The sequence below is a fragment of the Aristolochia californica genome, unplaced genomic scaffold (assembly GCF_029961685.1).
Source record: "Aristolochia californica isolate CCGP_79_NKW_82.1479 unplaced genomic scaffold, dmAriCali1.0.hap1 SCAF_5, whole genome shotgun sequence".
Classification (NCBI taxonomy): domain Eukaryota; kingdom Viridiplantae; phylum Streptophyta; class Magnoliopsida; order Piperales; family Aristolochiaceae; genus Aristolochia; species Aristolochia californica.
This window is the reverse complement of record NW_027182214.1, coordinates 11,601,779-11,626,444: the sequence shown is the minus strand read 5'-3', so window position 1 is coordinate 11,626,444 and position 24,666 is coordinate 11,601,779. Positions and strand designations below refer to the sequence as shown.

Sequence of the window (24,666 nt, the reverse complement as noted above, 5' to 3'; positions counted from 1 at the left end):
CCTAAAAACGGCCAACTCAATGTAAGGCGTTAATTAGGCTCCACAACTTAACACTCTGGAGATGTATTTTTAGTGGAAATAGTTTTCCATCATTTCCTAAAAAATGCACTAACAAGTCCATATAGTTGTAGAAAGTATTTTCTTTTAGCAAAAATTGTCATACCACAAAATTTTCAATGTAAGAATATTCAACTAGAAAAGTATTTCCAAGAAACATGAGGCACTAATGGTCACTGGAGACGTATTTTTACTAGAAATTATTTTCCAACATTTCATGAAAAAAATTCTCTAACAAGGGCTTATAGTTAATGAAAGAAATTTGTTTTAACAAAAATTGCCTTACCAAAAAAAATTCTTGGTAAGAATTTTCAGTTAGAAAAGTGTGTCCATGAAACATGAAGCACTAAGGGTCCTTGCAGACGTATTTTTACAAGAAATACTTTTTTGACGTTTCCTGGAAAAAATTCACCAACACGGTCTTATAGTTTTGGAAAGTAATTTGTTTTAGCAAAAATTGCCTTACCAAAAATTTTCTAGGTAAGAATCTTGAGCTAGAAAAGTATTTCCAGGAAACATGAGGCGCTAATGGTCCCTGGAGACGTATTTTTACTAGCAATATATTGCCATTGTTTTCTGGAAAAAGACACTAACAAGGCCTTATAGTTGTAGAAAGTAATCTGTTCAAGAAAAAATTGCTTTGCCACAAAATTTTCCAGGTAAGAATTTTTAGTCAGAAAAATGCTTCTAGGAAACATGAGGCACTAATGGTCCATGAAGACATATTTAATGTTGAAATTTTTTTCCCATGTTTCCTTAAAAAATGCACTAATAATGCCTTATAGTTGTAGACAGTAATTTGTTTCACCAAAAAATGCCTTACCACTAAATTTTCCTCGTCTGAATTTTTAGCTAGAAATGTGTCTCTTGGAAACATGTGGCACTAATGGTCCCTGGAGATGTAATTTTACGAGAAATACTTTTCCAACGTTTCCTTAAAAAAATGCACTAACAATGCCTTATAGTTGTAGATAATTATTTCAGCAAAATTGCCTTACCACAAAAATTTCTTGGTAATAATTTTCAGCTAGAAAATTGTATTTAGGAAACATGAGGAACTAAGATCCCAGGAGCAGTATTTTTATTAGAAACATTTTTCATACTTTTCCTAAAAAAGGATCTTACATGGCCTTGTAGATGTTGATAGTAATTTGTTTCAGTAAAAAAATGTCTTACCACAAAATTTTCTTTGTAAGAATTTTCAGGTAGAAAAGTTCTTCTAAGAAACATGAGGCACACATGGACCCTATAGATGTATTTTTCATAGAAATATTGTTCCAATGTTTCCTTAAAAAATGCACTAACGAGGCCTTAAAGTAGTATAAAGTTATTTCTTTCGGCAAATATATCATGACTAGAAAATTTTCTAGGAAAGAATTTTGTGCTAGAAAAGTATTTACAGGAAACATGAGGCCTTAATGGTCCCTTGAGATGAATTTTTACTAGAAATAATTTTCCAACATTTCCTAAAAAAGGCCCAAACAAGGCATTCTAGTTGTTGAAAGTAATTTATTTAAGGTAAAATTGCCGTACCACAAAATTTTCCTGGTAAGAGTGTTTTATTAGAAAAGTGTTTCCTGGAAATATAAGCCACTAATGGTCCCCACAGATGTAATTTTACTAGAAATATTTTCAAAATTTTCATCAGAAAATGTGGTAACATGGTCTTATAGTTTTAGAACGTAATGTTTATCAGCAAAAACTGCCTTACGCAAAATTTTCCTGAAAAGAATTTTGAGCTAAAAAAGTATTTCCAGGATACATGAAGCACTAAATGTCCCTCGATACATATTTTTACCAGAAATACTTTTCCCACATTTTGTTATGGCCTTGACCATAGACCTCGTCACACGACGAGAGGAAGGATTGTTCAGGGGATTCGGGAAGGGACCTGTTCGGACAGATTTCCCTAGCCGACCTATCTTGACCGAGAATAGTTAAAAAAGGGTGAATTCGTGAAGTGAAGACGAGAAGCCAGGCTCTTAAAAGGGAGACCTGAACCTTGGGTTCATCAAGGAGAACACCGATCCTAGGTTCCTTAGAGGAGAACGCTGATCCTGTTTGTGGTGAATTTCGACTTGTCTTTCCTCTTTCCGTCAGTCCTCTTTAAGGCTAATCACGCCAAAGACCAATTATGAGTTTTTACAATATTGCCATTGCTGGCTTACATCCCACTATGTGCTGAAATAAATCAAACATATAAATCCTACATTACTTGAGTGATGCTCTCTGAGTCACCAACTCATCCGCGTCGTCTTTGGATGACTCGTTCGGCTATTGAGTCCATAACATCACTCCCCCTTGGGAAAAGAGCTTGTCCTCAAGCTCGAATGAAGGGTAGACGTGCTGGAATACTTGTAGGTCTTCCCAAGTTGCTTCGGTAACATTTGTATGTGACCATTGAACAAGTATTTCAGTCTTGTCCTCAATCTGACGAGCATGCAGAACTTTGATGGGAGTGAGAGAGACTTTACCATCTTCGATTGGTGGCAACACCGGAATTGAATGAGGTGCTGGTCCTTTGAGGAGCTTGAGTAGAGATACATGAAAAACATCGTGAAGTTTGGACTTCGGTGGCAGTTGGAGCTGATAGGCGACTTGTCCCACCCGTTGAGTAATTTTGAAGGGTCCAAAATACTTCGGCGAAAGCCGATTCCCCGCAAGTGAGTTTTGATAGTAAGGTTGGAGGCTGGAGGCCTGTTATGGACTCATTAGGGTTTTATTTGCAATTTCTATTCATTAGGGGTTTATTTTCAATTTTTATTCATTAGGGGTTTATTTGTAATTTGTTGAACTTATGGCCTTTGGCATGTTTTCCCTAACTCTCTATATAGGGACTGAGATGAATAAAGAAAGTAAGCATTGAATCAAATAGTTGTTAGCAAGGTCGGATTCTCCCTTTGAGGTCCAGGATTGAGCTATCTTCGAAGGCTCAAAACATCACAACAATCCTCCCTATTCATCGTCTTCCTCGTGTGTTAGATCCGGGGCATAACATCTTGTTATCAGAGCGGGAGCACGATGGACCACGAAGACCCATGGTTGGCGATGCACAGACAAGTCTATGAAATGGCTGCAGATGGTTTTGCAACGGAAGAGATACAAAAATGGCGTGATGCCTGGGTAAAGTATTGGCTAACAACGGAGTATCGAGAGGCATTCACTGGAGAAGCTGTCTCCAATGGGAAAATGGGTGACAAAGTAACCACTTCGTCCCTTCTACCAGCTGAAGCCTCTGCGGAGGATTTGGGGTCAATCTCAGATCTGGAAGGGCAGAGAGGCTTTGTGTCATCACAAATTAAGATTTCCGCGCACAGAATTTCAAAGCCGAACATCTACGATGATTTGGGAAAATCAGAGGGGTTTTTGGCTACCACATCGTCAGTGTTGGTCAGATTGAGGGAGACCTCAAATCTGGAAGCACACCAACATGACTCACGGTGAGCGGAACCCCATCCCGATCTGCAAAAGGAATATCTTTCGACGACTATTTTGACCGGGACATCAAATGGCAGCAACCCCAAATCGTGCACATCAGAGGGTTTTTTCCCTACCCCTGTCTCCCACGAAGCCATACATCTTCCACCGGTGACGCAAACCACGACACTGGCTGAATAGGCAGTTTATGGGGCACAAATTCTGCCAGAACGGGCCAACGAGCGCCTGCCATATTCTCAGTGTTGGTCAGATTGAGGGAGACCTCAAATCTGGAAGCACACCAACATGACTCACGGTGAGCGGAACCCCATCCCAATCTGCAAAAGGAATATCTTTCGACGACTATTTTGACCGGGACATCAGATGGCAGCAACCCCAAATCGTGCACATTGGAGGGTTTTTTCCCTACCCCTGTCTCCCACGAAGCCATACATCTTCCACCGGCGACGCAAACCACGACACTGGCTGAATAGGCAGTTTATGGGGCACAAATTCCGCTAGAACGGGCCAACGAGCGCCTGCCATATTCTCCACATCAGCACAGGTTTGCCTTTCACCACCAGACATGGAGGAGGCTCCGTCGGCGCCATCGGAAACAAATCCGGTGGGCTCTGGCTTCCGGATTCTCATTCTCAACCTCAACCTTGCCCTTGGAAGCCCAACGGGGAACCATATCCAACGAAATTTGGGGTAAGATTTTGAAACACCATCTATTTTTAGTTCTAATCGGTGGTTCCATGCGGTTGAAGGGTCTCCAAGGTGCTGAGCAGCAGCAACGCTGCTCAGAAATTGGGAACGAAAGCTCTCTATTTCGAGAAGCCACGAACTAGAGCCCAAATGCAGGAATTTTGGCTTGGGTCTATGCAAGTAGGGAAATTTTTTTTTGGTGGGTTTGTTTTTCTGTGGATGCGTACAGTACCTGTGCGGAGGTGAATTGTCAAATTGCAGAGGGAGGGTTTCCTTTTCTGGATCCCAGGGAGATAGAATTCTTTTGGGTAGTCAATTTGAAGTTGAAGCTTGGACAGAAGGTCTTTGTTTCAAAGACTAAGGCTTCTGGTGTTCCAACTAACTATGAATTGCATAAAACTGTTCTTGGAGATGGCCATGTTGTGAATGTTATTGACACTCCTGGGCTATTTTATACGGTGTTGATTCATATGGACATAGTAACAGAGCTTGTCAGATACCTTGCTTTATCAAAGGATGGAATTCATGCTGTCCTTCTGGTTTCTCAATTGGAAACCGGTTTTCAGAGGAAAAGACCCCTACCTTTCAAAGCCTTAAGCAGAACTTTTTCAATCTAGAAGGTGTGGTTTCCCAGAAGATAGTTGTCCAAAAAAATAGTCAAAGAGGAGTACATTTTCGACGTGCAGGTCCTCAGGAGAAGGTCTATTTCAACCCACATGACGTCAAGGCTTGCATTGTCACATGTGGTGGCTTATGCCCTGGTATTCATATTGTTATTCGAGAGATAGTATGTGATTTGAATATTATGTATGGAGTGAATGACATCCTTGGTATTCAGGGAGGATATAGAGGATTTTACTCCAAAAATACCATTCCATTGACACCAAAGGTTGTGAATGATATTCACAAACGTGGTGGGACCTTCCTTTGTACCTCACGGGGAGGTCACGATACAATGAAAATAGTTGATGGCATCAAGACCGGGACATTAATCCGGTTTACATAATTGGAGGTCATGGAGCCCAAAAAGGAGTATATGCCATATATGAGGAAATTGAGAAACATAGGCTCCCGGTCGTTGTTGCTGGAATCCCTAAAACTATTGATAATGGCATTGCAGTGATCGACAAATCCTTCGGTTTTGACACAACTATAGAAGAGGCTCAGAGGCCTATTAATGTTGCACACGTTGCAGTTGAAATTGTTGAGAATGGTGTGGGAATTGTGAAACTTATGGGTTTTTATAGTGGGTTTATAGCTATGTATGCTACTTTGGCAAGCCGAGATGTGGATTGTTGCTTAATTCCGGAGTCTCCATTTTACTTAGAAGGGGAAGGTGGACTTTTTGAATTTGTCGAGCAACGAATTAGAGAAAATGGGCATATTGTCATTGTGTTAACCGAAAGTGCTGGGCAGGAGTATGTTGCTCACAACATGAGTCATATGGATACAAAAGATGCATCAGGGAATCATTTACTCCTTTATGTTGGCCTCTGGCTGTCTCAAAAAGTCAAGGATCATTTCTCAAAAAGCCAGAAGACAGCAATAAACCTGTAGTATATTGATCCAACTTACATGATCCGTGTAATTCCTAGTAATGCATCAGACAACATCTACTGTACTCTTCTTGCACATAGTGCTCTTCATGGAGCCATAACCGGATATCCTAGCCAGGTGGTGATTGGCCTGGATGTCGCTGCATCTAGTTCTTTGACCATAAGGATAAGTCATATGATTTGAATTTCAAAGAGGCAAACCACGATAGCTCCCAGAAAATTCCGGGAGACAGATTGAAGACTGTCTACAAGTCCTTTGTGGCCTACTATTCACTTGTGTCTATTGCGGATCCATTTGCTAAGGCTGATTGGGAACATTACAACAAGCTAATAAAGGAGATTGGGGAGCAACTACAGAGTGTTGGAGATCATTTTCTTCTTACTAACCTAAAGCGTGTGGAGAAAGCAATCCAGGACAAGGTGTGCAATGCTCTTCTGTTGAGGGTCAACCATATTGGCTCAGTGACAGAGAGCATTGAGGCTGTTCAGATGTCCAAACATGCTGGCTGGGGTGTGATGACAGGTCACTGGAGTGGTGGAATCGAGGATCCCTTTATCGCTGATATGGTGTCGGTTTGTCAACAGGTCAGATCCAGACAGGAGCCCCATGCCGGTTTGTGAGCCTTGCCAAAGATGACCAGCACCCTCCCCAGGTTCTGTGGGCTGTTATTAGATCCAGTGCTGGCCTGAATAATGAAATTGCAAAGGCAGTAGACTCTGTTTAGCACCAGTTATCAAACCTGGTTTTGGAACCGCTGCATTGCATGATACTAACATAAGAGAGAATTGTAGAGACGAGATTACAAAAAAAAAAAAAAAAAAAAAAAACTCTTTGGTTGCTCTGCTTTTGTAGTCCAGCGCGCTGACGCTGATACTACGGTTGGCAATTTACATGGACCTAGCTTTCGGCACGGGCACACCATCCTACATTCAAGCTTGAGGGCAAGCTCGTTCTCCAGGAGGGGAGTAATGTTATGGGCTCATTAGGGGTTTATTTGCAATTTCTATTCATTAGGGGTTTATTTGTAATTTGTTGAACTTAAAGCCTTTGGCATGTTTTCCCTAACTCGCTATATAGGGACATGAGATGAATGAATAAAGTAAGCATTGAATCAAATAGTTGTTAGCAAGGTCGGATCTCCCTTCTGAGGTCTAGGTCAGATTCTCCCTTCTGAGGTCTAGGTCAGATTCTCCCTTTGAGGTCCAGGGTTGAGCTCCCTTCAAAGGCTCAAAACATCACAGCAATCCTCCATATTCATTGTCTTCCTCGTGTGTTAGATCCGGGGCATAAAATGGCCATACAAATTCTCTCGGAGTGTATTGAACATCGCGGAGACCCTGATCATAATGTAGCTTCATGTGGGCTTGAGCTTTCTGAAGGCATTGGATAGCATAATCCAACAATTGGTCTTGATTCATCAGACTTGATCAACTGCATCCACTCTGGTGGACCCCTTAGCATAAGAAAGCAAATGAGGGGGATCCCGACCATAGAGTATTTTGAAGAGTGTTTCCTGTAAGGCCGTGTGAAATGATGTGTTGTAGCAATACTCCACCCCTATAATGCATTGAACCCACTTTTTTGGGCTGTAATACATCTCAATTGTTATATCCACCACCTCGGTCTGGCCATAGATTTGAGGGTGATACGCAGAAGAGTATTTCACTTTCGTGCCACATAATCTGAATAGGTCTTTCCAAAAGTTACTGGTAAAGTCTACATCTCGATCACTGACTATGGATTCCGGGATGCTGTGGAGACGAACAAAATTCTCAAAGAAGGCTTGGGCTACTGTGGCTGTTGTATAAGGATGTGCCATGGGAATGAAGTGGGCATACCTTGAAAAGCGGACAACTACCACAAAAAGAATAGACTGCCCCGCTGCCTTAGGGAGGCCCTCAATAAAATCCATAGAGATGTCCGACTTTACCTAAGTGTGAAGATCGAGTGGCTGTAGTACCCCAGTGGGAGATAAATGGTCGGCTTTGTTGTGTTGGCACATTGGACAAGCAGCGACATACTTGGCAATTGTGGATCTCATACCTGCCCAATAAAAATCCGCGCGAATCCGCTGTAAAGTTTTCTGTTGGCCCTCATGAGTGCTATCATGATAAGCTGATAATGCAATCGCCACCAAGGGAGAAGTATCAGCTAAATATATGCCCTGTTTGTACAGAATGATGTTGTCATGTATTGACCACTGGGACGCCATCTGGCCCTCTTGAATTTGTTGGGAGAGCTGCTGTAATTCTGGAATGTTCTGGTTCTCTTTGCGTATGGACTTCAGTAAAAGAGGGAGGGGTTGTTAGGTTCTTCCCTTGCCATGGATCGAGTCACCCTTCTTTCCTCTCTTCCCTCCATGGATGATCTTGACGTTGGAAGAGAATTCTTGTTTCTTGAACGAGTAATGGTGGAACTCAAATAGAACGAAGGAGCTTTGGAGGAAGCTCAACCTTGGACCTCAAAGGGAGAAATCCGACCTAGACCTCTGAGGGAGAATCTGACCTGTAAAATATAATTTTCTCAATACTTGCCTCTCTTCTCATTCACATCCCCCTAAATAGGGTTGAGGATGAAAATACAAAGATGACCCATAGGTCAAGTGGTTCATGCCACATTACACTGAATCAACCCAAAGTGAACGAAACCAAATAAAGTAAACCAAACCGAATTGAAATTACATGAAAAGTAAATTGACATAATTTAATTCCTATGCCTATGGATAACTCGTGATGCTATGGAGTCCATAACAGGGGCTGGCTAATGGCAATTTGGAGTTCTTCGTCTGAGTGACGTGAGAGAGCATCAACAACTTTGTTCAATGGACCCGGTTTGTGTTCCACTATAAAATCGAATCCCATTAACTTGCTAATCCAGTGCTGTTGTGGCGAAGTTGATATACATTGGTCCAACAAAAAACTTCAAACTAGAGTGGTCAGTGCGGATGACAAAAAATCGGCCCCACAAGTAGGGTCTCCAATGCGTGATGGCCTTCGCTAAGCCAATTAGTTCTCTTTCATAGACTGGTAACTTGTGATGGTGTAGCGCTAGCTGATGGCTGAAGTAGGTTATGGGATGCTGGGATTGTTGAAGCACCGCTGCCAGATGCATCACATTTTATCACAAAGACATATTTGAAATTCGGTACCAGTAACTGAAGTACCGGTGCAGAGGCTAAAGCTTGATTGAGAGTCTGGAAGGATGTCTCGATTGTGGCAGTCCAGTGGAAGGCATTACGGCCCAACAGGTTGGATAAGGGAGCTGCCAGGGGGGCATAGTTGTGGATAAACTTTCAATAATAACCTACCAAGCCCAAAAATCCCCTTAAGGCTGCAATGTTTCTCGGTGGTGGCCACTGATGTATAGCTGCAATTTTTTCCGGATCCATGGTGACCCCTGTTGTTGTAATAACTTGACCCAAATAGGCCACCTGAGTATGACCAAATGAGCACTTGGATCATTTTAAATATAGATGATGAGTCCGAAGTAGTTGGAATACCAGACACAGGTCTTTTAAATGTTGAAGCCATGACTTGCTGAAAATCAAGATATCATCAAAGAAAACTAGAAAATTTTTTCTGAGGTAGTCACGAAATACCTCATTCATTAAGGCTTGAAATGTTGATGGCGCGTTGGAGAGACCGAAGGGCATGACAATGAACTCAAAATGATCATGATGAGTGCGAAAGGCTGTCTTCTCTATATCTGGAGGGTACATTCGGACTTGATGATAGTCGGACTGCAAGTCTAACTTGGTGAAATTTTTTGCCACGTGCAGTTCATCTAATAACTCATCAACCACTGGTATAGGGAATTTGTCCTTAACAGTCTTTGTTTTTAATTCCCGATAATCGACGCAAAACCTCCATGTGTGGTCATGTTTTTTCACCAAAAGAACTGGAGAAGAGAAAGGGGAGGTACCCGGTCTAATGAGGCCTTGTTCTAACATCAATGTGCATTGCCTTTCAATTTCATCCTTTTGAAGGTGGGGATATCTATATGGTCTCACAACCACCACTTCGGAGCCAGCCTTCAAACGAATCCGATGGTCACAGTGTCTCAATGGCAGGAGACTGATAGGTTCCTGAAAGAGGTCTGTAAACACTTCCAGCAATATGTCCAAATTGTTCTCTGTGTGCTACTGTTGGTGCAGTCCATGAAGATGGGCTGGAACCTCTATGTGATGGCCCTGTAGTGTAATTCTATCGTTGGCAACTTGAAAGCTCATTGTCAATGCGGTGAAATCCCACAGTATTGGCCCTAATGTCTGGAACCACTTAATGCCCCAAACCATATCAAAACCAGCTAGTGGAATGATAAAAAAATTCTGCTGAAAATGTGTGACCAGCAATAGTAAACAAGACGGACTTGCTGACCCTGTAACTAGGAACTTTGTCCCCGTTGGCCACGGAGATGGAAGCGGTTGGCTGGGATTGAACTGGAAGTTGTAAATACTTTGCTGCAGTGAAGATCACAAAATTATGAGGGCTGCCAGAGTCTACAAGACCTACTAGGGGCTGGTTGCCAACTAAGGCACAAACCTGCATTGTATTGGTGGTATGGAGTCCTGTGATAGCTGTAAGGAAACATCAGGCTCTTCATTGTCTAACTGTTCTATCTTTGGTTCTTCCAGTTCCTCATCCTCAAGTTCTAACCAGAAGAGTTTCTTACATTGATGCCCGAATGTGTATTGTTCATCACAATTGTAGCATAACCCTTTTTCTCTATGTGCTTCCATTTCTGCTCTATTTAATTTTCGGATGAATGCTAGAGTGGTTGGGGAATTTTTATGGGTAGAAGTCGTAGGAGCAGTAGCATTAGTTCGCCACTGGGATGCTGTGGAGGACCCTCCCGAGCTGGTTTTCCCACTTTGCCACATTGGTTGCGTGTTTGGAATTTTTTTTCCTCCAATGCTCTGGCTAAATTCATTGCTCGTGCCAAATCCTGTGGTGCAAGAAGTTCCACTTCCAACCTCAAGGCCTCATTTAATCTTGCCATGAATAAACTGACATGTTGATCAACTCTGACCATCTTACTGGCTCGGGCTAACTTTTCTTGAAATTGTTTTTGGTATTCGGCTACACTTCCAGTCTGGCGTAAGAGAACTAAATAGTCCAAAGGGTTGCTTTGGGTCGGTGGGCCAAACCAAATGGTGCATAATTCCTTAAATTCCTCCCAGTCTATCCCCGGATGTTACAATTCAAGTTGGTGGCCCCATTGTTGCGCTTCATCGAGCATGTGGAAGGCAGCCAACCCAACTCTATCTATTGAATCAGTTCTTTGATTCAATTTTTTTTCTCACAATAATATAGCCAAATTAAAGGGTCCTCTGACCTATTAAAGACCGGAAAATCAAGTTTAGTGTACCTTGGAACTACCCCGTTACCTGGACTAAAATTTCCCCCATATCCAGGGTGCTCTGTTTGTCCAGCGTGGTGTGCGTCTTGCCCATTCGAAGGTGCCCTTTCCCAATCTCTTGGGGTTGGTGTTCTACTGGAAATCATCTCATATACTTGAGAGAGTTGGCTATCCAACAATGCTGCCAGTCAGCCCTCCGTCTCCTCTGTCTAGTGTTCATCATTTCCGTGACCCTTGCCATCAAATCTTCAGGGTTTGAAGACTCCCCCATATTTATATGTTGTGATACCAAAGTGCTATGGTCCTTGACCATAGACCTCATCACACGACGAAAGGAAGGATCGTCAAGGGGATTCAGAATAGGACTTGTTCGAACAGATTTCCCTGGCCGACCTATCTTTACCGAGAATTGTTAATAAAGGGTGAATTCGTGAAGTGAAGAGGAGAAGCCAAGCTCATCAAAGGGAGACCGGAACCTTGGGTTCATCAAGGAGAATGCTGATCCTAGGTTCCTTAGAGGAGAACACTGATCCTGTTTGTGGTGAATTTCGACTTGTCTTTCCTCTTTTCGTCAGTCCTCTTAAGGCTAATCACACCAAGGACCAATTATGAGTTTTTAGAATATTGCCATTGCTGGCTTACACGCTACTATGTGCTGAAATAAATCAAACATATAAATCCTAAGTTACTTGAGTGATCTTCTCTGAGTCACTAATTCATCCGCGTCGTCTTTGGATGACTCGTTCGGCTATCGAGTCCATAACACATTTCCTGAAAAATTCACTAAAAAGGCCGAATAGTTGTACATAATAATTGGTTTAAAAAACAACTGTGTTAACACAAAAATTTTATGGTAAGCATTTTCAGCTAGTAAAGTACTTCCAGGAAACGTGACGCACTAATTATCCCTGGAGACGTATTTTTACTAGAAATATTTTTCCAATATTTTTTTTAAAGCACTAGCATGGCCTTCTAGTTGTAGAAATTAATTTCTTTAAGAAAAAATGCCTTACCACAAAATTTTTTGGGTAAGAAATTTTAGCTAGAAAAGTGTTTCCATGAAATATGCGACACAAAAGGTCCCCGAAGATGTATTTTTACTCGCAGTAATTTTCCAACATTTTCTAAAAAAATACAGTAACAAGGCTTTATAATTATAGAAAATAATTATTTCAACAAAAATTACCTTACCAGTAAATTTTCCATGTATGATTTTTAAGCTTGAAAAGTGATTCTTGGAAATGTGAGGCACTAATGGTCCAAACAAACTTATTTTTACTAGAAATACTTTTCCAATGTTTCCTAACCAAAAACATTTACATGGCCTTATAGTTGTAATAAGTAATTTGCTGCAAAAAAAATTGTCTTCCCACAAATTTTTTGTTAAGAATTTTGATCAAGAAAAATGTTTCAAGGAAACATGCAGCACTAATGATCCTAGCAAACTTATTTTTACTAGTAATACTTTTCCAATGTTTCCTAAAAAAAAAAAATTTACATGGCCTTAAAGTTGTACAAAGTAATTTGCTGCAAAAAAAATTGCCTTGCCACAAATTTTTTGTTAAGAATATTGATTAAGAAAAGTGTTTCAAGGAAACATGCAACACTAATGGTCCCTTGAGTCGTATTTTTATGAGAAAAACTTTTCCAACGTTTCATGAAAAAAATGCACTCAAAAATTTATTACATTCTCTATCCATGAGTCTTTCACACAAGTTTGTTACCATAGCTGACGGTTCTCAAACCAAAGTCCAGGGGAAAGGATCCACTTCTGTCACACCATCACTTACGTTCACTGATATTCTTTTATTTCCTACTTTCCCTTTGAATCTTTTATTTGTTAGTCAGCTGACAAAATATTTTAATAGCTCTATTACATTCTGACCCAGTTCATGTGTATTTCAGGATCTTACAACAAAGCAGGTTTATTATATTCCATGAAATTTCCTTACTTTTATTGGCCTCATGCAGTCCTTACGGCTTTCTTATAAATCGTCTACCAACTTCTGTTCTTGGTAATAAATCTCCTTACTCTAGATTATTACCAAATGATGATCCGTTTTCACTACCTTTGAAAGTCTTCGGATGTCTGTGCTTTGTTCATAATTCATTTCGTAGACACAACAAACTCGATCCTAAATCTATCAAGTGAATCTTCTTGGGATACTCTCGTACACAAAAGGGTTAGGTTTGTTATAGTCCCACTCTTCAACGTTTATTTGTGTCCAGGGATGTAACATTTTTTGAAGACTCCACATTTTATTCTGATAGTGCTCCTCCTGGTGTGTCCTCAGTATCAGGTTCCCCTTGACCAGTTGTGCCCCGTGATACAGAGATTATTCAACCCCCAAAGCAAGTGGCCGATACCACACCCGTCGAGTTAACAGATCCAACAGAGGTAAGTCCTTCATCCCCAGTTATTTTTGGCCATTAATATGATACTTGTCCTATTGCTATAAGGAAAGAACCTAGATCATGCACTAGACCTTCTACGTCTTATCCCATTTCATATTTTGTGTCTCATCACCGCCTCTCACTTTATGTTGTTAGTTTATTTCTTCTATTTCCTCCATATCTATTCTACAGTCCTATCAGGAGGCTCTACAACATCTAGGGTAGAAGGCAGCAATGGATGAAGAAATGAAGGCACTTAATGACAATCGGACATGGTCACTAGTTCCTCTTCCACCAGATAAAAAACTCGTTGGTTGCAAATGGGTTTATACTGTAAAACATTATCCAGATGGGTCAATTGCACGACTGAAGGCTTGACTGGTTTCCAAAGGTTATACTCAGTGTTAGGGAAAGGATTATGAAGAAACCTTCTCTTTAGTGGCAAAAAATGAACTCGGTACATATATTATTATCTCTGGCATCCAATTCATCAATGCCAATATATCAACTTGATGTGAAAAATGCATTTCTAATGGGGATATTAAAGAAGAAGATTATATGTAACAACCACCTGGGTATGTGGTTGAGGGAGAGTCAGTATGCTACCTCAAAAATCTTTGTATGGTCTAAAGCAGACCCATCAGACATGGTTTGAGAAATTTATTCAAGCCCTCATACGGGCTGGCTTTTAAAAATGCTCTGGAGATCACTCAGTTTTTATTGAAAACACACCGAGAGGTAAGGTAATTCTGGCTATATATGTGGATGTTATCATTTTAACTAAGAGTGATTCTGAGGGCATCCAGAAAACAAAGGAAAAAATATGTGCTGAATTCAAGACGAAGGATCTTGGACTAAAATATTTTTTGAGTATTGATGTAATAGAATCTAGACATGGGATTGTGCAATCCCAAAGGAAGTATGCCCTTGATCTACTAGAAGAGACAAGAATGATGGGATTCAAACCAGTAGAAACTCCAATAGATTCAAGTACAGCATTATGTGGAGGCAGTGGAGAAGATGTAGATATTGGAAAATATCAAAGACTAGTCGGAAGACTTATTTACTTGTGTGTAACAAGGCCGGATATATCATATGTAGTAAGTGTGGTAAGTCAATACGTGCACAAGCCACAACTTAGTCATTGGAAAGCACTTGAAAGAATACTACTATATCTGAAAGGAGTTTCAGGAAGAAGGCTTCTCCATAAAAACCATGGTCACTTCAACATTGATGGATTCTCAAATGCAGACTGGGCCGGATCCCCGAAGGACAGAAAATCTACTTCTGGATTTTTTACGATGTTTGGAGGGAATTTGGTTACATGGAAAAGGAAGAAGCAAAATGTAGTAGCACGGTCTAGTGCAGAAGCAGAATACAGAGCATGCCGTCTAGTGCAGAAGCAAAATACAGAGTCATGCCACACACGGTTAGTGAACTTCTATAGCTATGATCTATTCTCATTGAATTGGGATTCTACAAAGAAGCTCTGATGGATCTATATTGTGATAATCAAGCAGTAATACATATTACATCAAATCCAGTCTTCCATGAAAGAACAAAACCTATTGAAGTGGGCTACCGTTTTATACGAGAAAAGTTCCAAGCAGGTTTTTTTATCTCTAAGGCATATATCATCACAAAGTCAAGTTGCAGATATTCTCACCAAGCCGGTCACTCACAAGATTATGTCCACCATCACCCCTAGTTTAGGGGGAGTGTTACGATGTGGGACCCACCATGGTGCACGAGCTCGTGGGACCCACCATGAGGACGTGGGACACCAAGAAGAGTCCTCACCCAAGCTAGAACTAGTTAAGAAGATAAGAAGCACAAGCTGAAATGAGTTAGAAGACTTGAAGATCAAGTGGGATCTGCAAAGATACCACGAGCTGGCAACCTTATAAATATGAGTTGGAAGATCATGTGGGACCCACAAGGATAATGCCACGAGCTGGCCTCCTCCCTTATTTTCACGTTATTGAAGAAGAGTTCTAGTTCAACTCATATTAGACTTTTAGTAGATTGTGTTGATAGACTTATTTTAGAGAGTTAGAGTTGGAATGTAATTAGGAGATTGAACGGGTAATTGTATAAGGACTCTAGCTCTTCCTCTACTATAAATAGAGGTGTTGTAATTTGGAATTAATCAAGTTACACATCTCCTTCTTGAGTAAATCTCTCTCTCTCTCTTTGGTTGGTGCACATCTCTTTTTTCTGTTTTTCTTCTCTCTACCCAAGAGCCCGTCTTCCTTTTTCTTCTTTTTCTTTCTCCTTTATCTTGCTTAGAATATTGGAAAAGGGATCCTAAATTCAACACAAAATTTTCCTGGTAAGAATTTTTAGCTAGTAATTTAGTCTCTCTCTCTCTCTTTGTTCCACGAAAATGATTTTACCACAAAATTTTCCTGGTAAGAATTTTCAGCTAGAAAAGTATTTCCAAGACACATGAGGCACTGTTGGTCTCTGGAGACATATATTTACTAGAAATACATTTCCATCATTTCCTAAAATTTCAAATGCACTAACAAGGCCTTATACGAGGATAGAGCAATTTGTTTCATCTACAAAAAAATTTCATAGTCCAAATTTTTAGTTAGAAATGTGTTTCCTGGAAACAAGAGGCACTAATCATGCTTAGAGATGCATTTTTATGAGAAATATTTTTCCAACATTCTTGAAAAAAAAAATCTAACAAGGTGCCTAATAGTTGTAGACAATAATTTGTTTTAGCAAAAATTATCTTCCCACAAAATTTTCCTGGTAAGAATTTTCAGCTAGAAAAGTGTTTCAAGGAAACATGAGGCACTAAAGGTCCTCAGTGACATATTTTTACAAGAAATATTTTTCCAACATTTCCACAAAAAAAATGCACAAACAAGGCCTAATACTTGTAGAAAGTAATTTGTTTCAGCAAAAGTTACCTTACATCAAAATTTTCCAGGAAAAAATTTTCAGCATGAAAAATGCTTCTAGGAGAGGCTCTACCTGGAAATTTATTTTGACTAGAAATAATTTTCCAATGTTTCCTAAAAATTAACTTACCACAATTTTCCTGGAATGAATTTTCAACTTGAAAAGTGTTTCCAGTAAACATGAGGCACTAATGGTCCCTGGAGATGTATTTTTAGTAGAGATACTTTTCCAATATTTCTAGAAAAAAAGCACTGACAAGGCCTTATAATTGTAGAAAGCAATTTGTATCAGAAAAAATTGTGTTTCCACAAAATTTTCTTGGTAAGAATTTTTAGTTGGAAAAGTGTTTCCAAAAAACACAATGTACAAATGGTCCACGAAGATGTATTTTTACAAGAAATATTATTCCACCATTTCTTGAAAAAAAATGCACTAACAAGGCTTTTTAGTTGTACAAAGTAAATTGGTTTAGAAAAAATTGCCCAACCACAAAATTTTCCTGGAAAGAATTTTCAGTTAGAAAAGTACGTGTTGGAAACATGAGGCACTAATGGTTTCTGGAGACATATTTTTATTAGAAATTCTTTTCCAATATTTCTGAAAAAAAACAAACACAAATATGGTTTGAGAGCTGTTGAAAGAAATTGGTCTCATGTAAAATTTCCATAGCACAAAATTTTCCTAGTAAGAATTTTCACTTAGAAAAGTGTTTCCAGAAAACATGAGGCATTAATGGTCCCCAGAGACGTATTTTTAAATGAAATAAATTTTCAACTTTTCCCGAGAAAGGCATTACTAAGGCTTTATAGTTGGACAAAGTAATTGTTTTTATAAAAAAATATTGTACAAAAAATTTTCTTCGTATTTTTCAGATAGAAAAGTGTTTCAAGGAAACATGAGGCACTAATGGTCCCTGGAGACATATTTTTAATAGATATATTTTTCCAACGTTTTCAGGAAAAAAGTACTATCAAGTCCTTCAAGTTGTAGAAACTAATTTGTTTCAGCTAAAATTATCTTCCCACAAAACTTTCCATGTAAGAATTTTTACCAAGAAATTCTTTCTAGGAAACACGAGGCAATAATGTTACTTGGAGGCAAATTTTTACTAGGAATAATTTTCCAATATTTCCTAAAAAAGGCACTAACAAGGCCTTATAGTTGTAGAAAGAAATTTGTTTTTTTGAAAAATTTGCATTACCAAAAAAAATTCTCTGGAGAAAATTATCAGCTAGAAAAGTGTTTCCAGGAAAAATGAGGTACTAATGGTCCACAAAGACGTATTTTTACTAGAAATATTTTCCCACCGTTTCCTAAAAAAATGCACTAACAAGGCGTTTTTGTTGTAGAAAGTAATTTTTTTCAGTAACAATTGTCTAACCACAAAATTGTCCAGGAAAGAATTTTTAGTAAGAAAACTACTTCTAGGAAACATTTGACACTAATGGTCCCCTGGAGTCATATTTTACAAGAAACACTTTTCCAATGTTTCCTAAAAAAACACAAACAAGTCGTTAAAGTTGTAGTAAGTAATTTGTTTCAAAACAATTATCTTCGCACAAAATTTTCCTGGTAAGAAATATTAGCTATAAAATGTGCTAAGGCACTAATGGTCCCATGAGATATATTTTTACTAGAAATAATTTTCCAACATTTCTTGAAAAAAATCACTAACAAAGACTTAAAGTTTTATATATTACCATAGGTTGGAATGTATATTAGATAGTCTTTATGTTAATATTTGTTGTATAATTTATGTCATGTACATAGGGTAATTAGGAAGGGTTTAGTTGGGCTGGGTTGCATTGTATTTAGCCCATGGGCTGTAATGTAATTAACCTAACCCTAAGCTTAAATAGAGAAGAAGAAGAGGGGAGCAGCACTCCCATTTTTCCAGCCTCCTTGGTGTCTTCTTTCTCATGGTGGAACCAGAGCTTGAAGCTCTTCTCTTAGGCTATTCCGTCGACCTCTGGTCGTGGTGGTTCTGTTCACCGAACTCAGAGCTTCGAGCTCTTGGTGTAGGTTGTGCCGTCAGCCTCAGTTCGTGGTGGTTCTGTCCACGAAAACCGAGAGTTGGAAGCTCTAGTCTTGGCTGTTTTGTTAGCCTCCGTTTGTTATGGTATCAGAGCTTGGACCTATTCTTGAAAGATTTTATGGGAGTGGTGGACGTGAGCTTGGAGCTCAAGCTCTCTGTCCGACGAGTTAGAGCTCTGTTCGAGCTCACAGTTTCTGTCAGAGGAAGCTGAAAGGTCTCAGGTCTGAAGTTTCAGTCCGAGCTCAGAGTTTCTAGGCTGACGGTTCTTGGTGTGGCTACTGGTGTTTCTGTCCGAGCTATGAGGAGTGGGCTGAATCTTCCTTGTTCGAAGATTTCTTTTTGAGATCAGAGTTTCTTGGCTGAAGGTTCCTGGTGGCTGCTGGTGTTTCTGTCCCAGCTCAGAGTTTTTGGGCTGAAAGTGCTTGGCTACACTGTGTTCTGGGTTAAAGATGCTTGGCTACACTGCTGTTCAGTAGTAAGGTGACCTTTGGTCTGGTCACTGTAGTGGGGTAGATCTGGAATTTTCAACGGTGTGGTATTGGTCTCGTCACCGCAGTGAGGTACGATCTGAAATTTTCATCGGGGTCGTATTGGTCTAGTCACTACACTGGGGTAGATCTTGAATTTTCAGCAGGGTCGTATTTCTGAAAATTTCAATAAGGGTTTCAGTCCATTTGTGGCCTTTGGAAAACATTTTTGTGAGGATTGTATTCAGTCACTCTAGCTCTCATCATGTCAACGGACAAGTTAGATTTTTCTCCTATTTAGTTCACGGGAAAGAACTATAGTGCCTGGGCATTTCAGTTTCGGTTATTTGTCATGGGAAAAGAATTATGGTCATATTGATGGGTGTGATACAACACCTCGCGAGGCTGAAGCTTTGTCAAAATGGACCACCATTGATACTAGGGTCATGGCCTGGATTCTTGGATATGTTGAGCCGCACCTAGTTCTTAATCTGAGGCCCTATAAAACTGCAGTGGATATGTGGAATTACCTCTACAAGGTTTATCATCAAAACAAAACGGCTCAGCGGTTTCAAGTAGAATATGAGATGGCTAACTTCACGCAAGGAAGCCATTCCATTGAAGAATATTTTTCAGGTTTTCAAAACCTTACGGTTGACTATACTGATATAGTGTATGAGAACGTCCTAGTTGCAGCTCTCTCTGCTATGCAAGTCGTACATGAAACCAGTAAGAGAGATCAATTCTTGATGAAGATCCATCCCGAGATTGAGATTGCTCGTTCACATCTGATGAATCATCATCCAGTGTCGTCTCTGGATGGCTGTTTTAGTGAACTTCTTAGGGAGGAGGAGTGCATTGCTACTTAGGTTGGCATGGAACATTGGGTCTAGGCTGATACCTCTGCTACTGTGGCCTATGCAACACAAGGGAAAATAAGGTCGGGACAAGAGTTCTGTCCAGTGCTTTCACAACAAGGATTATGGTCACTTTGCTCGGGAATGCCCCAAGAAGTCATGTAACTGCTACAAGAAGCCGGGTCATCTCATCACAACTTGTCTTACTCGCCCTAAAAAGAAGAAGAATACTGCTTATCATGCCCCCACTGGTACTTCTAGTTCTACAGCATTGCCGACTGCTATCCTAGTTACTACAATTCCTGTTCCTCAATCACCCGTAAATCCGAACACACTCACCCCTGAAATGGTACAACAAATTATCATATCTGCTTTTTCTACTTTTGGTCTCTTAGGTAAGCATAAAGTCTCTGCTCAGCCATGGTATTTTGATTCCGGTGGTTCTAACCATATGACCAACAATGTCGTGTCTCTTTCTAATGTCCAAAAGTATGATGGAAACCTGAGAATCAACACTGTTGCTATTGGTGATCACTCTCCCACCTTAGCTGATGTTTTTGTGTCCCCTAACCTCTCTACAAATCTTCTTTCTGTTGGTCAAGTGGTTGATAAAAATTTTAATGTTCAGTTTTCTCGCTCTGGTTGTGTTGTGCAGGATCAAGCATCAAGGAAGGTGATCGCGAAGGGGCCTAAAGTGAGACACCTATTTCCACTTAAAGTCTTTCTCTCCACCATTAATCCATGTGCTCTTGTACTTTCGTTTGCATGTAATTTTGTTGGCCCTGGCACTAAGATGTGGCATAGACGTCTAGGCCACCCAAACTCCGATGTTCTTCGTACAATGATTAAATCTGGTTTATTAGGCTGTCCTACATGCTCTTCTCTTGATCTTTCTTTTGATTGTTCATCATGCAAACTTGGAAAAAGTAATGATCTACCTTTTCCTCATCATCCCTTGCATGCCTCCCACTGTTTTGATCTTATTCATAGTGATGTTTGGGGAATTGCGCCTGTTGTCTCGCATGAGCAATACAAGTACTTTGTTACCTTTATTCATGACTTCACTCGTTTTACTTGGGTCTACTTCTGATGGGCTAAGTTTGAAGTTTTCGTAGTGTTTAAGCGGTTTCTTGTGCTTCTTCAAACTCAATTCTCTGCTCACATTAAGGTACTGCGCTCTAGCTCTGGAGGTGAGTACATGTCTATTGAGTTCTAGGATTTTATTCAAAGAAAAGACATTATCTCTCAGCGTTCTTGTCCCTTGACACCGCAACAAAATGGGATTGCATAGCTGAAAAACTTCACCTTCTTGATATGGTCCGAACCCTTCTACTTGAATCATTTGTTCCTCCCCGTTTTTCCTGTCAAGCACTTTCTACCTTAGTTCATTTAATCAACTGCCTGTCATCTCCTACCTTGTATCATGTTTCTCCATTCTTTAAGTTATTTAGTTATTTTCTGTCATATACTGATCTTCGAACATTCAGCTGTGTTTGTTTTGAGCATCTACTCGATCATGAACGACACAAACTTACATCCCAATCAATTATGTGTGCTTTTCTTGGTTATGCCATTTCTCAAAAAGGCTATGTTTGCTATGATCCACATGCTTGTCGAATCCGTGTTTCTTAGAATGTAGTTTTCTTTAAAAATCAATATCTCTTTCCATCTCATGTTGCACTGCCATCTGCATCTTTGTCTATTCTGCCTAGCTTTGATGAGTCTCACCCCACTTCATATGTGCCCCCTCCAGCTCCTGATCATCCCTCTGCTCAGCCTCCACCACTCTTTGCCAGTCTACTTGCCCTTCTTGCCCCCTGATAGGTATGGTTTCTCCTCCCCTGTATCTCTTGCGGTGACTTTATCATCTATTTTCATTCCCTCTTGGTACAAATATGCAATGTCACATGAGTGTTGGCAACAGGCAATGCAAACAGAACTACAAACTCTAGAGGAGAATCACACTTGGGACATTGTTACTTGCCCCCCTTCTATTCGGCCTCTTGGGAGTAAATGGGTTTTCTCTGTCAAGTTATTCAAATGGATCTTTGGATCGGTACAAAGCCTGCCTCGTAGCCCCGGGGAACAAGCAGGAATATGAGATTGATTATAATGATACATTTACTTCAGTTACCAAGATGACCATAGTTTGCACTATATTAGCCATTGTAGCCTCATAGTCCTGGCCACTGCATCAGATGGATGTGAAGAATGCTTTTCTACATGGTGATCTACAGGAGGATATCTACATGAAGCTCCCCTCTGGTATGACTAATTCTTCTCCTAATGATGTCTACAAGCTACGCCGTCCTCTGTATGGGCTTAAGCAAGCTCCCCGATCTTGGTTAGAGAAGTTTTGCTGTACACTTATTCTCCACAAGTTTACACAGAGTCAGTATGATTCCTCTCTTCTATCAGAAGTCTACTGCGGGCATGGTCATTCTCTTGGTTTATGTGGATGACATCATCATTACTGGCACTGACTCTGGCCTGATTACTAAGCTTCAACAGGTGTTACATGCAACTTTTCATATGAAGGATCTTGGCCAGCTCATGTACATCTTAGGGATGGAAGTACATCATCGACCGAATGATATTTTCTTAAACCAGCTTAAGTATATTCAAGATATTATTACTCTAGTTGGGTTGGAGGACACTTCTTCTGTTGCTACTCCTATGGAGATCAATGTCAAATATAGGAAAGATGAAGGGGCTCTTCTTCATGATCCTACTATCTATCGATGCCTGGTTGAAAGTCTCATATACTTGGCCACTACTCATCCAGACATCTTCTATGTCATTCATCAGGTCAGTCAGTTTAGGTCTTCTCATCGGCACTTTCATCTTGTAGCATTTCAGCGCATCATCCGCTATCAGTGAGGTTCTCCTACTCGTGGAATATTCTTTCCTATAGGCTCCGTGATTGGACTGGTTGCCTACAATGATGCTGATTGGGCTGGGTGCCCCGATACCCATCGCTCGACTACAGGTTGGTGTATGTTTTTAGGGGATGCATTGATTTCTTTGAAATTTAAAAAACAAGACTGGGTGTCCAAGTCCTTTACTGAGGCCGGGTATCATGCCATGTCGACTGCGTGTTCTAAAGTTATATGGCTACGCGATCTTCTTGCTGAACTCCAGTTTCATCATACTACCCTGCACCACTCCATGCGGATAATACAAGTGCTATTCAGATTGCTGCCAACCCTGTTTTCCATTAGCGCACCAAGCACATTGAGGTTGATTGTCACTCTATTCACGACACTTTAGAGCGCCGGGTAATATCTCTTCCGTACATCTCTTCAGATCTTCAACTGGCTGATGTCTTCACCAAAGCATTGTCTCAACCCCGACATAATTTTCTGGTTGGCAAATTGTAGCCGGTTGGCTTCCCAACATCAATCTGAGGGGGGATGTTACCATATGTTGAAATTTATATTAGATAGGCTTTATGTTAATATTTTTTGTAGAATTTATGTCTTGTACATAGGGTAATTAGAAAGGGTTTAGTTGGGCTGGGTTGCATTGTATTGAGCCCATGGGCTGTAATGTAATTAACCTAATCATAACTTTAAATGGAAAAGGAGAGGAGGGGAGCAGCACTCCCATTTTTCCAGCCTCCTTGGTGTCTTCTTCCTCAAGGTGAAACCAGAGCTTGAAGCTCTTCTCTCAGGCTGTTCCGTTGGCTTCTGGCATTGGTGGTTCTGTCCACCGAACTCAAAGCTTGGAGCTCTTGGTGTAGGTTGTGGCGTCAGCCTCAGTTATGGTGGTTTTGTCCACAAAAACCCAGAGCTAGAAGCTCTGGTCTTGGTTGTTCCATCAGCCTCCGTTTGTCATTATAAAGTAATTTCTTCAGCAAAAATTGTCTTATAATAAAATTTACCTGATAAGAATTTTCAGCTTGTGTTGAATTTAGGATTCCTTTTCAATAATTCTGAGCAAGAGAAAGAAGAAAGAAAAAGAAGAAAAGGGAAGAAGAGCTCTCGGATAGAGAGAAGAAAAAAAAAAGAACAAAGAGAGGTTGCGCCAAGCAAAGAGAGAGAGAGGGAGAAAGTAAGTCAAGAATGAGATGTGAACTTGATTAATTCTGAATTATAATACCTCTATTTATAGTAGAGGAAGAGATAGAGTCCATATACAATTAGCCTTTCAATCTCCTAATTACATTCCAACTCTAACTCTCTAAGATAAGTCTATTGAAACCAATCTACTAGAAGACTAATATGAGTTGAACTAGAACTCTTTCTTCAATCACGTGAATATAAGGGAGGAGGCCAACTCGTGGCCTTATCCTTGTGGGTCCCACATGATCTTCATGTTCATATTGATAAGGTTGCCAGTACGTGGTATCTTTGTGGGTTCCACTTGATCTTCAAGTCTTCTAACTCATTTCAGCTTGTGCATCTTAACTCCTTATCTCGTGCTAGCTTGGGTGAGGACTCTTCTTGGTGTCCCACGTCCTCATGGTGGGTCCCACCAGCTTGTGCACCATGGTGGATCCCACATTGGAACACTCCCCCTCAAGCTGGGGTTGAGAAAACATCATAAATGCCCAGCTTGCTGCATATGGTAGACATAATCTTGTGAGTAACCGGCTTGGTGAGAATATTTGCAACTTGACTTTGTGATAATATATGCTTCATAGATAAGAAACTAGCTTGGAACTTTTCTCGTATAAAATGGCAATCCACTTCAATATACTTTGTCCTTTCATGGAAGACTGGATTCGATGGAATGTGTATTGCTGCTTGATTGTCACAGTATAGATCGATTGGTGCTTCTTTGTAGAATCCCAATTCAGTGAGAAGAGATCTTATCCATATGAGTTCGCTAATAGTGTGTGTCATGGCTCTGTATTCAGCTTCTGCACTCGACTGTGCTACTACATTTTTCTTTTTGC

General features: G+C 40.3%; 2 protein-coding genes and 1 pseudogene across 2 annotated transcripts; 2 read left to right on the top strand and 1 right to left on the bottom strand.

The window, feature by feature from the left end:
- The first annotated feature begins 3,078 nt into the window (after positions 1-3,078).
- LOC137965253 (uncharacterized) lies at positions 3,079-6,463 on the top strand (annotated as a pseudogene).
- A 693-nt stretch (positions 6,464-7,156) lies between these two features.
- On the bottom strand, positions 7,157-10,341 carry LOC137965252 (uncharacterized). The gene is made up of 6 exons (XM_068811597.1): positions 10,281-10,341; positions 10,116-10,198; positions 9,338-9,823; positions 9,047-9,169; positions 7,783-7,854; positions 7,157-7,669 (listed from the first exon to the last, which is right to left on the bottom strand). Exons 1-6 carry the CDS (start codon positions 10,339-10,341, stop codon positions 7,157-7,159), a joined length of 1,338 nt encoding a protein of 445 aa, XP_068667698.1.
- Positions 10,342-22,199: 11,858 nt separating this feature from the next.
- LOC137965251 (uncharacterized mitochondrial protein AtMg00810-like) lies at positions 22,200-22,987 on the top strand. Its single transcript, XM_068811596.1, has 3 exons — positions 22,200-22,578; positions 22,681-22,755; positions 22,908-22,987. The coding sequence occupies exons 1-3, from the start codon at positions 22,200-22,202 to the stop codon at positions 22,985-22,987; spliced, it is 534 nt and encodes a 177-aa protein (XP_068667697.1).
- The last annotated feature ends 1,679 nt before the right edge of the window (positions 22,988-24,666 follow it).

Coding starts and splice junctions, on each gene's coding strand:
- LOC137965252 (XM_068811597.1), bottom strand. CDS start 10,341: ATGAAGAGCCTGATGTTTCCTTACAGCTATCACAGGACTCCATACCAC. Junction 10,199..10,280: donor ATACCACCAATACAATGCAG/GTTTGTGCCTTA, acceptor TCTTCACTGCAG/CAAAGTATTTACAACTTCCA. Junction 9,824..10,115: donor ACAAAGTTCCTAGTTACAGG/GTCAGCAAGTCC, acceptor GACCTCTTTCAG/GAACCTATCAGTCTCCTGCC.
- LOC137965251 (XM_068811596.1), top strand. CDS start 22,200: ATGGTCATTCTCTTGGTTTATGTGGATGACATCATCATTACTGGCACT. Junction 22,579..22,680: donor CTATGTCATTCATCAGGTCA/GTCAGTTTAGGT, acceptor TCTTTCCTATAG/GCTCCGTGATTGGACTGGTT. Junction 22,756..22,907: donor TACCCATCGCTCGACTACAG/GTTGGTGTATGT, acceptor GCTGAACTCCAG/TTTCATCATACTACCCTGCA.